This window comes from Triplophysa dalaica, chromosome 14, assembly GCF_015846415.1.
Source record: "Triplophysa dalaica isolate WHDGS20190420 chromosome 14, ASM1584641v1, whole genome shotgun sequence".
In the NCBI taxonomy this organism is placed as follows: domain Eukaryota; kingdom Metazoa; phylum Chordata; class Actinopteri; order Cypriniformes; family Nemacheilidae; genus Triplophysa; species Triplophysa dalaica.
The window spans coordinates 2,176,658-2,190,024 of record NC_079555.1 but is presented as its reverse complement, the minus strand read 5'-3'; the positions used below and the strand labels follow the sequence as shown (position 1 = coordinate 2,190,024).

General features: G+C 38.6%; 1 protein-coding gene across 1 annotated transcript in view; it reads right to left on the bottom strand.

Annotated features, from left to right (window-relative positions):
* Positions 1-1,091: 1,091 nt before the first annotated feature.
* Positions 1,092-13,367, bottom strand: part of si (sucrase-isomaltase (alpha-glucosidase)) — a 41,741-nt gene continuing 29,465 nt past the window's right edge. Inside the window, exons 39-48 of the mRNA XM_056766089.1 lie at positions 12,396-12,430; positions 12,070-12,186; positions 7,563-7,711; positions 6,900-6,984; positions 6,619-6,675; positions 6,330-6,454; positions 4,748-4,836; positions 4,609-4,658; positions 3,459-3,629; positions 1,092-1,222 (exon numbers count right to left, since the gene is read on the bottom strand). Coding sequence (XP_056622067.1) covers positions 1,148-1,222; positions 3,459-3,629; positions 4,609-4,658; positions 4,748-4,836; positions 6,330-6,454; positions 6,619-6,675; positions 6,900-6,984; positions 7,563-7,711; positions 12,070-12,186; positions 12,396-12,430 — 953 coding nt within the window. The 3' untranslated portion in view covers positions 1,092-1,147. The remainder of the gene's footprint in view (positions 1,223-3,458; positions 3,630-4,608; positions 4,659-4,747; positions 4,837-6,329; positions 6,455-6,618; positions 6,676-6,899; positions 6,985-7,562; positions 7,712-12,069; positions 12,187-12,395; positions 12,431-13,367) is intronic.

The following is a 13,367-nucleotide window of genomic DNA, read 5'->3' as shown; positions in this document are numbered from 1 at the left end:
CTGTTGAATATAACAAACAGCCTTTGTTTGGAGGGTCGGTTAAATCAAGACGACATCCTCCGTCTGTGATTCATTCGAATCACATTGATTGTTTTAATGTACCTGAGTTTTGACTGATGCCTGGTCGGCGCAAGCAGAGGAAACAAACAAAGCAAGTTTCGCTGAAGATTAAAGCAAACATTACCATAAAATCAGCAAGTCAAATCAGTCATAGCGGTCCTGAGGTTAAAATAATAATTTCATTGCCATTTTAAATCTTTCTCTGAGTTAACTTTCAGCTGCTATTCATGCGTTACTTTAACGGGCTGGCGGTCAAATTCACAGATCCCACTCAAGTTGCTTTGAGTTGATGTTTTTATAGCAGAGAAGTTTTGAAAGTTTGTGAAAACTAATTGTATTCCTGAGATGAACGCAAATGCACTCTTTTTCCCATCTAAAACTGGAGCAACGTAGCGTTACTATTTGATGTCGGACTCCAGCCGCGGGGCAGAAGGACCGCTGTTCTTCGCTATAATTAAATACATGCATTGGATAAACTCCCTTCGCATAGTAAAAAAACCCAAATAATTATCATCTCAGTTGGAACACTTCCATCCTGTTTCATTCTTAGATACAAAAATCTCAATTATCATTGTTTTTTGCTAGCATCTAAATATGGAAGGTGCGTCCCTGGCATCCATGTCTCAGGCTCTGCATGATTGCCAATTAGAGCGGAAATCAATTTACAGTCTCCGTTGCCTAATTGATATCATTATGTTTACTGTAGAATGAATAATTGATTATTGTATCATTAGCCTACATCAAAACGTAGTGGTGCGTGAAGCGGGCCCGGCAGGTATCTTCTCTCATTTAAAGCCGTGATTGTGGATAATTAGGGGTTATCATTATATTCTCACTTCCCCAAATGCTGCCCCTGGAAATTCAACCTTCCAAGTTCAGCCAAACGCTGTAAGACGTAAGACCCAGACCATGGCATTTTCCTGATTAAAAAAACACTTTATTTTTAAGATAACATCATGATAAAATTGACTACTATAAAAAGCTTCAGACAGAAATGCTGAATAAATTACCAGTCATATGCACAGCTCAACATTCATAAATACAGATAATCATGTGTGTTCATTGCTAAAGCATTACTCATGTGACTCTATGTTGTCTTCCAACTGATGCTGAAGGGTATGTCCAGACTCTGTCTTTGTGATGTCACATCACATTCTAACACCTGAAATTGAAGCGAGAAAAAGAGAATCATTGAAGTGGAAAAATAGCACAATTGAGACAATTTATGGACAAATCCCATATGAGGTCAAAGTTCAATGAAACGGTCATTAAAGTTCCTGAGAACATCATTACAGCCAGCTTTGGATTCTAGAGTTCTGGGCTATTTTCAACTCGAGGTTTGGTCAAAAAGGGACAAACCCAACCTTTGGGTTATAAAACTGAACTGCGCAGGGTTATTTCAACCCAAAATGCTGGTCTGTTTTACCCCATTGTTGGGTAATATTTTATGGGTTAGTTTGACCCAACTTTTGGGTTTGTCCCTTATTGACTGGGTAAAAAACAATCCAGCTTTTTTCACAGTGAAGGACCTATAAAAGATCTGATTAATAATGAAAACAGTCATTTAAAAATGCTTAGTTATTTTCAACAGTCAATAACAGACTAACCCAACCGTTGGCTTAAATATTAAACCATGCTTGTTTGTTTCACCCCAAAATGCTATTTTGGTTTAACCCGTTGTTGGGTGAAGCATAAACATTTTCTGGATAATTTAACCCAACGGCCATGGGTGGCGCTAGGGCTTTCTGTACGTTCACACCACCGCTACTGAGAGAGTGAAATATCGCTCTGGCCGCCCTGCCAACTACGCTGTAGAAAGATTTGTGGACGCTCTGATGTAGACCAAAGTTTACCAAAGGGCTGCGTTCTCTGGAATCCTCGACGGCTCGCTGAAGGCTCACAATGGAAATTAATGATTTCCAGCCAATTTGAAGCTCTCGACAGCGGCGGTGTGAATGCACTGAAATGGGGCTCAAGCTACGAATGTTTTCAATGAAGACATGAATATTTTATTACCATGCCGTGTTTGACTCACTTAGGGGCCGACAAAATTTCACGTCTTTTGCGCACGAAAGTTTGTTATTTGTATGTAGATGCGCCGCAGGTGCACTCAAGCAGAGAGCGATGCCGTCGCGCATGTGAACGGAGGCCTGTGAGACCTGTGCAAATAAACCTCACTCGTCGACCTCAAGAGGTGCTCTAGCGACAAGCGCTATAGGCTGCGGTCTTGAGCCTCCTCGTTAGAGCGCCGTCTCCCATGCTAGACCGACGCTGCTTCGAAGCTCGCACAAAGCGGGGCGAGTAAGACCGGCTACACATGCATGTGGTGCGACATGCTGCTTTTTCCAGGTGTGAAGCTGCTGAAAATCCAATTATCCTTTGCTGAAACCTTTTCGTCTTCACGGCAAACACGGCTTATGGTTGTTTAGCAACAGCAGACGCCACGACAGCCCAGGCTCCCAGGAGCTTTGATCCAAGTAGAAAGTGCCGCAGCACGCATTTCCTACATTTTTGAACACGGAACGTATACTGATACACATAATTGGATGTCTCTGGGCTAAGCCCCGGATATCCACTCACCCTAGAACTATCCCTGCCAACGGCCTTTTTGACCCAACGCTGGGTTGAAAGTAACCCAACATTTTTAAGAGTGCAAATACGCCACAAGACATTCGATTGAGACTTGTTTTTTTATAAAGAAGTTAAATATTAAACGCAGCGAAATATGAAATTTGAAAAAGTTGCCACCACAACCTGCTACTGCGGTGCTGCAGTAAAGCATAAAATCACATCAGTGTTGATATTGTGCGATTACAGGCCTCTTCTGTCTATGAACACATTACGACATTATGAAGAAAAACTAAAAGTGTTAGAGAGACTCGCTGAGAAACGCCACCTCTGATCCGACAGAGGCATACACACCGGCGTGGAGACAGATGGAGCTGCTTCGTCTCTTCGGAGTTATTATAAACTTGGGAAATGCTAAGAAAGATAAATGATCTTGTGTGTGCTGGAACACTAGTTATTCAAATCCACATGCACACTACTGCTTTGTCATTTCCCACCTTCCGTCTTTCTCATGACTCATATAAATCTCAGTCTCTCCGGCTTCTGCCTGCATTCTTATTATTAGACAGCGTGCAGTCCATGTGCATGCAATTTATTTAATTTTTTGCATTATTAATTCAGCTAATTTCATAAGAAAATGTAAATAAATGGACACATCAATTATACATAAAAAGCAATTGACAAACATATATTTCTATACACTAGATTTTCCAGTTTGTAATCATCTCTCCTTCCGTACCATTTCTCATAACAGTGTGACAGATTCTGATATTGAGAATAAAAAATATATTATACACGGGCTTGATATATGTTTGCAGTCAGTGTCACACCTGTGTTGTCGGGTTGTGGTTGCAAACCAATTCGACATCCGGATTTCCAACCATGCTCATGGTAACCTGAGTGATGGGCACAGTCCCTGACCCCCACACCTTCACAACACCCAGGGTCAGTTTGTCAGCCGGGGCCAGACCATTTTTGTCAATCGTGCTTGACAGAACGCTCTGAAAACAAATAAAAAGGACATTTATTTATAACACTAGAACCAAACGCGAGCCCATTTATAAGCAAACAAGGCTAATGTCAAACCCAAACTTGTATGCAAATAGCGTTCTTTTCTCATGGACCAATATTTCATGTATTGACTGTTCAGTCGAGATATAAGAGGGGCATGAAGATGGAAAATAAGATCGGGAAGTAAAAAACAAGCTCACGTGTATTGCTAATAACGGCTATTTAATTGTGCTATTTCAAGAGTGAATTTACTTTATGAAAAACATCATTTTCTTGATCATTTTTACATTGTACTGACATTATTTTCATGACAGTTTACATAATGTTCATTATACTATTATTATAAAGTGATCTTCTTACATTGTCATTAGTGTAGTATATATTACATATAATATTTAATGAAATAATACTTTACCCATTATGGGACAATTAAAGGAGAAAAAAATTAGTTTTATTATCACGGGAATGGTTTCTTAATCCCTCACATGATTTTTTGCTAAAACACAACCTTGTCTTGCTCTTGACACGTTGTGTGATATTCACCCTTCTAGATCTCACTAGGAGTGAACATTTACACATTTTGTAAAGAAAAAAACGTAAAGTTGAACTGTCACAGCTGTTCTTCGACGATTCGAGCTTGCTGTGTTTGACCTTGTTTTACATAGACCCCCTGGCAGCTCCACAGAGGCATGTTTCCCCCCTGCTTTATTAATCTCAGCACATATGACATCAGACCCACGAGGAAGTGCAGAGTGCTCTGACCTGGGCCAAACGGCCCTCGGCCGCTACAGCGTGAAATGGTTTTGGATCCGGATTTTGCCACAAATAGAGAGTGGCCGCAGATGTTTGGCTTCAAGTGAGACGGACAATCTTGGATTGCCCGTTGCATTTAATGGCAACAGTGCATGGCCACAATCCAAAAATATCCAAACAACACACTTTCTGCAAACCATGTTGATGTGGGCCTACCTCTTTCACCGTGAAAGATGTCAACAGGAATTGTGCATTCTTGACGGTGTCTGCGAACAAACAGGACAAATTATGATAAGAAAAAGAAGACAATGTTTCGGAAGCAAAACACTATACTTGCACAGATCCGTAAACTCACCGATTCCCTCTCCATCATCCCAGAAGAGAGATCCATGTGCTGAACCGTCATCATTGAGAGCAACAATCAGACCCAGAGGGTTCACACGGCTACAAGAGAAAAGAAAGAGTCAACACTACTGTATATCAACCGGACCCGCAGGTGTGCACGGAGAACAGGAAAGCATCTTTTTATGCTTTATAGGCTGGAAAAAATACAAGCTGTTTAAACCTAGCTGCTAAAAATCAATAAACTCAATTGTCACGGATAAAAATTCTATGGTGTTACTTGGATTTTTTTGGGAATGGTGCCATGGCAACACTAGGGATTTATATTTCATTTTTGTTGCGTATGTTTTGTGTTGACATATATATTTTTTAAAGCAAAAAATCCTGCCTAGTTCACCAACACCATTAACAACATAAACATAATTAACCATAAAAAAATCAACCCTTTTGCTTTTTTGTGTTTATGGATAGACGAGAAAAAAACGTAAGACTTAAGACTTAATTAGGTAACGATCTGGATTACGGGCCGCAATGTACCGCATGATGAAACCTAATTTACAGCGTAACTAATTGTAACAATAATGTACCCTCTACAGTACATATTTGTAGGTAAAGCAGAACAATATGCAAAGTTTGAGGAATAGAAATGTCAAGAAATCTAAAAAAAATAAAAAAAAATAAACTAAAGGGGTAACTATTTTAATTTGACATGGTATGCATGACCTGCAGTATGCTATACAAAAATCTTCATGTAAAATACACTAAAGTTTTTGTAATCACTTGTACCCATAATTAAGCTATGTGGATATGAATTAAGTATGGGGTTCTTATGTTATTATTATAGCAAACATGAAATAAGGGAAAATTATGGGTTCAGTTTTTGCACAAACAAAACAGCACGAATGAAGCATGCAGACTGTCTGTCCACTGTAAATTTGACAGTGTTTTGACTTTAGGATGCATTTTTATTTTATTGATTTTAGGATTGTTGGTCAGAAATAATTAATTTTTAATTAGGAGTTATTTGGTAAGTTTTAATGTGTAAAATCAAGGTTGATCTTTATTTTTTAACAGATTTATTTTGGCCGATTTTCGCCATTATGTATAGTACAGTAACAATGAGAGGACAGGAAACGAAGTGGGTGAGGGGGGGGGTGGGTTCGGGAAAGGACCACGAGCCGGGACTTGAATTCGGGTCGCCTGGTGCGCAACAGCGACATATGTTGGAGCACTAACCACAATGCTACCGGCTCCAACTCAGTGTTGATCTTTTTTATAATCCAGTAGTTCAAGAGCTTTTGATTCGTATGTTTATATGGCATGCAGTTGCCTCATATTTTTTTGTTTTACTTCCCTTCTCTTACCCCTTTATTCCCCAAACTTTACATATTGTTCCCCTTTATCTACAAATATGTACGGTAGAGGTGCTGTTTAATTCTGGGGTACATTGCGGGCTGTAATCTAAAGTGTTACAGAGTTCTTCATAGACTTAATACTTAAAATCGGTTGTATTAAGGATGTTTGGACATTTATAAAAAGCATCAAGTGTATCCTTTGATTTGTAAAGAAAAAAAATGAAAACATTGTAGAATCACCTGTATCGTGTGTTGTTCTCGGCTTTCTGCCAAGGCAGAATGTGTCCTCCTCTCACATGCAGGTTTATTTTGTCCATTGGTGCATCCATACTCAAGAACTGTCCTCGAACCCCAACAGCTTCACCCTGCACCATTAATCACATAAAAGAGATTCGATGTACAATCAACATCGTTCAGTTGGCAGCAGTATTACGACAAGTTTTTATTAGACGCGTTTACAAAACCTTGCTAATAAAGAACTGCACGCTTGCTAATAAAATGCTTACTTTCATGCTTAAATAATGCTTACCGTGTAGTAATCGTACCAGCGGGTGTTTGGCACGTAGCCTCTGACCATAGTAGCACCCTGTGCAAAACAAAAGCAGTAAGAAGACAACACAAACAACCGGAAGATGATACTGTACATTGTTGATGTCTTTACTATGTGAAAGTTACACCAAAACATTCATTTCATATGCATCTGAAATGGGCAAAATATGCAAACAATATCAAATCTAATATGTGCATAAAATTGGAATTGAACACTTTTGCTTGCAGTGTGAATATGGCTTGGATTGTTAATTTGCATACCGGGTCCAAAGCAGGTGTGATCAGAAGGGCGGGACCCCAGAGGAACTGTCTGTCGATGGTCCACGTGGTTTCGTCATCGACAAACCTACAATACCGAACAAATGCTGAAAACATCATCTATTCAACACTGAATAGAGAGAAAAATAGACTTGATATAGATTGCTCAACACAAAACATGCTGAGGTCAAGATGCTAAACAAAATCATATACATTCGGTCCAATAAATCATCCAAACAGAAGGTGTAACAGGAACAGTACTTGCAGGTCAGGGGGGAAGAAAAGAGCAGAAAATCAATAAAAGACTAGATTCAGACAATCAGACAGAGGTTCTTGCACAGCTTCTGATTGGTCATTCCCATGATGCTTTGGGAGAGATGTAATTTGGTGAATGTAAGGACAGATTTAAAATAGTGCGACAGAGAAAGTAAGGTGTAATGGTGAGGTATTCCAGGAGAAATTTGATCTTTTACTGTCCTCGTGTCATCCCAAATCCAACTTTCTTTTGACATTCTCAGAAAGTTTTCTTCTTCTGCTGTAGCTCTCAAATTCTCAAGTTTGTGTTTCACACAACAGGTTTGACTCAGCAGCATCATACAGGTTTGGGACGACACAAGGCTCATTAAATCATTTTTGGGTCAACTAATCCTACTAAAGTATACTCACTCGTGTAGCAGGGGTCTGACCACGGTGTTTCCATGCTCGTGAGCTTCGTACATCAGCGTGTACAAATAGGGAAGGAGGGTGTATCGAATGATCAACACATCACGAGACATAGAGGCGAACGCTTCTCCCCACGCCATGGGATCTTGTCTCTGTCAAAATACATGAAAATCACATTCTTTACATCATGCTTTCTGACACCATGGGAATAAACGCTTCTGGCCAGAACTATGTTTTGTTATTTTATGATTCAAATGCGAGCAGCTGTGGTCCGCTTATTCCAGACGTACACCGCATTAAACATCTGTGTCTGTGCACGGGCAGAATGTTAATTGTGTTCCAGACAGAGAGATTCTTTGCCCTGTCGTCTGGCCTGTTCTCTCTCTGCGTCTAGCACTCACGTCGAGTGTTGTAAAACCCGTGGTGGGTGAGCTTTTATATTCATAGAGAAAAAGGTGAACCTGATAATTACTTCTCAAGTGTTACGAATTCACAGACGTGCCTGCTAATTTACAAACCTGTACTAATACTTTATATATGAAATGTTTCCGTATGTGGTTTCCTATGTACAGTAGCACACAGTCATGATCATGACATTTGGCTCACTATTAATTTTCTAATAAATCATTGCGATGTGACTATTAACAGTATGTTTTGGGGCTTTGACGATTATGACGATTCATTGTCTGTTTTAGGGCTTTGACATTTAATTCTCATACGTTTTTATTTGGGTTCGAAATGACCATATTGTTCTGAATATAAGACTATGCACAGTACATTGAGAACATTGAGGCTTTTACGTGTCAATAATACAACAAATTGATCTGGGGAATTGAAGCCACCATTAAAATGCTATCTGTCACAGAAAAAGCTTGTAATCTGTTTTTTCTCACTTGCAAGATTACATTAAAAATGTACTTCTTTGTTAATTCAGTTTTGGTAGACTAGTTTTCACACTCAGATTAGCAGAAATAATATCAAATTGTACTGCAGGTTATTTTTATGGTATATGCTTTAAGGTGATGGTGTTGTGCTAGTTTATTTTACCAGTATTACCATACTTTAGTTACAATATGTATGCACTAAATGCAGGCACTACAGCTCCCCCTTGTGTCTTTTATAGATATGTGCAATCATTGCGATTATCTAAAATCATCGCGATGAGGTCAAACAATCGCAATGAGAGGAATATTTAATAATCGTGATGCCCTAGTTAGACATAGACGTATTATTAAAAATATCATTTTTATGGGCCATATATGGACTTTAAAATTCTAGTTTGCTCATAAATATATAAGAATTTGTCCGTACATTCCCCCGTTTCTCGTTAGTTTTCCTGATGTTGTGTAGAAAGATGCTTTTCTTTTAGCAGGCAATAATGTCCAGAACTACTGTATATTTACAAGACATTTGACAGATGCTTTATTCAAACATTCAAGTCATACATATTATCAGTATGTTTTCTCTAGATATGCCATGTCTTTCACCTCTTTTAATGTAAGTCTATAGGATGTTAAGCATATTGATGCTGTCAGGCATCTGATGGCTTAAAGTAATACTTCAGCCATGAAAGAAAATTTCCCCATGTTTCACTCACCCTCAAGGGATCATAACAGAATATGACTTTCTTCTTGAAGAATAATGCAATTGGAGTTATACTACCAAGTATCCTTTTTCTTGCAAGCGGTAGAATGGGAGCGATTTTTTGAAGCTCCAAAAAGAGCATCCTTCAATCAAAGAACTGCTCGACACGTCTCTGTGTTCTTAAAAGAGGTCTTCTGAAGCTAAGCGATGCATTGGTTTAATAGAAATATCCATATTGACAACCCTATTACCGTCACCAGAACTTACGACAAGGACGCCATTTGCCGGAAAAAACAAGCCTCTGGTTCAAGTGCAGTCGAGCAGCTCTTTGATCGAAGGATGACGCTCCACTTTTTGGAGCTTCAAAAAATGGCCGCCCATTCACTCGCATTCTCCTGCTTGGAAGAAAAAGGACATGTGGTATTATAACTCCATTAGCATTATTCTTCAAGAAGAAAGTAATATTCAGTTAAGATGCCTTGAGGGTGAGCAAAACATGTGGAATTTCTTGGCTCAAGTATCGCTTTAAACAACAGTAACACGCTGCATAATTTGAAGTTTCATTCATGTACAATACTTCAAGTAATAATATCAATTGTCTTCCTTTGGCTCATTTTATAGAGCATCGTGTTAGCAGCATAAAGGTCACGGGTTTGATTCACAATCAAGATTCCCAAACGCACTACAAGTCAAATGCAATGCAAGCCATTTTAAGAAACGTTGTCTGCCAAATGCATAAATGAGCAGGCAGGTTGGGGCTCCGGTCAATCCCACAAATGAGCGATAATATCAACGCCTTAGCATCACGACCAAATCGCCAGCCTTCATTCTGTCTGACCTTTTGACTTCTAGATCTTCCGCCACATTCCCCCGTTTCTCGTTATTTTTCCGGATGCGGTGTGGAACGCGGCGTTAAAATGTGTGAATGGACAAGATCTTCCTCTCAGAGCTAAATGCAAAAAAACAAATTATTCCAAATGTACTGGCCTCTGACTCCATTAGCATGCGACTTAGCGTGATGAGAGAGACACCCACGTGATTCCAGTGAACTCTGAGGCTCCGACAGCAGCGTCAGAATGATGACCTGAAATAACCCCCTCTCTCTCTCTCCTTCTTAGCAGCTGGCATCAGAGAGAAGATTTGCACTGCAAAATGACTTTGCCAGATATTACAAGCCAAGAGTATTTCTTAAAGGAACAGTTCCAACCCAAAATTCTATCAATATTTACTCCCGCTCATGTTGTTTTGTATGTATGCATACTGTCCAAGCTTTCCTGTAGCTCAGTGGTAAGAACAATGCATTAACAACGCAAGGTTTTGGGTTTGATCCCAGTGGATTGCAAATACCTATGTAAAATGTATATGATAAAGCAATGTAAGTCGCTTTGGATAAAAGCGTCTGCCAAATGCCTAAATTTAAATGTGTCCAATTGACTTTACTTTGAATGTTGAAGTTCCTGCAGCAGTATTTTGATAGAATTGTTTTTTAATAAACTTTATAACACAATTTTCTCGTCTTACTCTCGTCTATAGGTCTATCTCTCTTTTCTCTCTGTTCCTCTCTCTCTCTCTATAACATCATCCACTCTTTTCTTTCTGGATGACCTTCCGTTTGCCTGCGTGGCTGCATTAAAGCAAATGACCTAACGGGGTAATTACAGCAGCGGGGATAAACACGGACCAGCAAAAGCGTACAGGAGAGTGAAGGACAGTCTCTTATTGAATCTGTCATTGAACATGAGACAGGCCACGTCTGGCCGTTGCAGGTGAATAAATCGGCGTAAAAGCAACAACAACAAAAAAACACACACAGACCTGCGGTGTAGTAAGGGCTTCTTTGTACTTTTAACTTAATAAAACTAAACACTCTGTTTACTGTCAATGTGTGGCTAATAACGGGATTCATGTGTTTAACGCAAAACTTAAATCTGTGTAAGCATGTTTAACTCCAAATTTGTTCAAGTTTAGTTCATTCACCTTTAGATTATTCAGACGTAAAATAGAGAAGACAAGCCCTTAGCAGCTGCATTATACACATTGGTAATATTGTTATTATTTGATGAATAATGATACACAATACTAATATTAATAACAAAAAGAATGATGCTAGATTTTATAAGTATTATATAAATAACAATTCCAATATATTATTCATATTAAGTTCTTTCACCTTTAGTTTATTCAGATGTTAAATAGAGAAGACAAGTCCATAGCAGATGTATTATACAGACGGTAATATTGTTATTATTTTATTCATAATGATATATAAGACTAATACTGCTAATAATAAAAGATAATAACATTTTTATAAGTATTAAATAAATCCCAATTCCAATATATTATTAATAGTTTGTTTGTGAATGGAAACTGATTTTAATACTTAAATAATACATTTCAAATCCATAAATGAGGCCGAAAGCCTGGTTGGTGCATTTTCCTCCTGTCAAGTCTATACCACTCACTCACTGAGCTTATTGGATTTTTGTGAGAGGTCTCATTGTTTGCAATGGCCGTGTTTTAAACAGGTGCTACAGTAAATAACTCACAGCCCTCCTGTCTGCTTAAACCATGATATTAGTCAGCACCCTGTGAATGACCCTTTCCATCGCTCCACGGCCACACACATCCAAACATCAATGATCATTTTCATACCCTCAGAGTACCATACAGAGAAACACTGTCATGGCTGCCTGTGGTGTGACATTATCTAGTTTCATCCTGTGTTTTAATGCCTATCGCTCAATGTCAGTTATTATCACGTCACATCGTACACACATCTCAATAAAAGGTCTGATCTTCACGTTCAGTTGAATCCCCTGCCAAAGTTTATACATTCTCTGTTTTCTGGTAATAATATTTATAACTAGCTTAGCATAAAAATCAAGTCTAATGCCTTATTTAGATAAAAGTGTGAGTGTGTTCTTACTGGCATGTTTATGGTGTTGTGGTTTCTCGAGAATGGGTAGAAGGCTCCCAGCTGCATCCAGCGTAAACACATCTCGTATTGTGCAGGGTTAAAGAAACCACAGATATCAGCACCAGTCTGAAACACAAGTGTAGCAGTTAAACAACACGCAGAAATAACATACACAGAGACTTAATAAGATAACTCCATTATATCCAAAATAACCAAAATATAAAGAAATTAAATTTACATTGCCCAAGACTGTAAACGTGTCTGATGCACACTGATGCAAATAAAGTTTAGTTTGAAATAATGAAAATTAGTTGTGGGAGGAGATAGGAACTTACATATGACACACCAAATATGCTGAACTCCATCATTCCTGAAAGACAGACGGATAAAGAGACAGAGATAGTTGAACAATTCCAGCGTTATGGACGTGACATAAAAATGCTCAGAGAATTTATTTACAATACATTGAACCATCTGGTTTATATTTTACTAAACCCATATTGATAGAGTCTAAATATCATAAAAATGTGGATGTGACAAAAAAAGGACACGTTTTTGGTAGACGACAAATTTTGTAGAATTTCTGTGAATTAAAATGCACAAATCTGAAGCAATTATACCCAATAAATGGGGAAGGGATGCCTCTTTGTAGGACTTTTTGTTACTTTATTTTCATTAGTCCGTTCTTGAGGAATATGTACCGTTTTAGATGCGACAATCCTGAAAATTGCACTTTCCCGACTAAGAAAAATCATGCACTTAAAATAAAACAAATGCTTCAAAACTTGAAGAGAGACCTCACATGGATATTCGAAGCACCAAATGTTGATATCTGTGCTGTAAGCATATTGACATTTTCCCCAAATCGCACAGTTGTTCATCATTTCAAGATATTTCGTTTCTACACCGAATTGACACTGAACATCTCAACAATCTTTTTTTACAATAGGTATGCAGACAACTATTGAATGAATGTTTTCGGTTAAACATAAAGGACAAGGACAAGGTAAATAGTTTCTTGCCAACGCAAAACTCGACATCACAATGCAAAGATGTGCTGAGTCATCGCCAGGGTGTTGCTATGGACCACACCCTAAATTTTTTTGGGGTTGCTTTCAACCCTTGGTTAGAGTAAAAAGGGACACTCCAATCAAAACCCAGCCACAACATACACACTAAAAAATGTTGGGCTATTTCAACGCAGTACTGGGTGGAAATGGACAAACCCGATGGTTGGGTGAAAAGAGCCCAGCAAATGGTTTATATTTGACCAAACAATTGGTTAGAACAACCCACGTTTTAGGTTG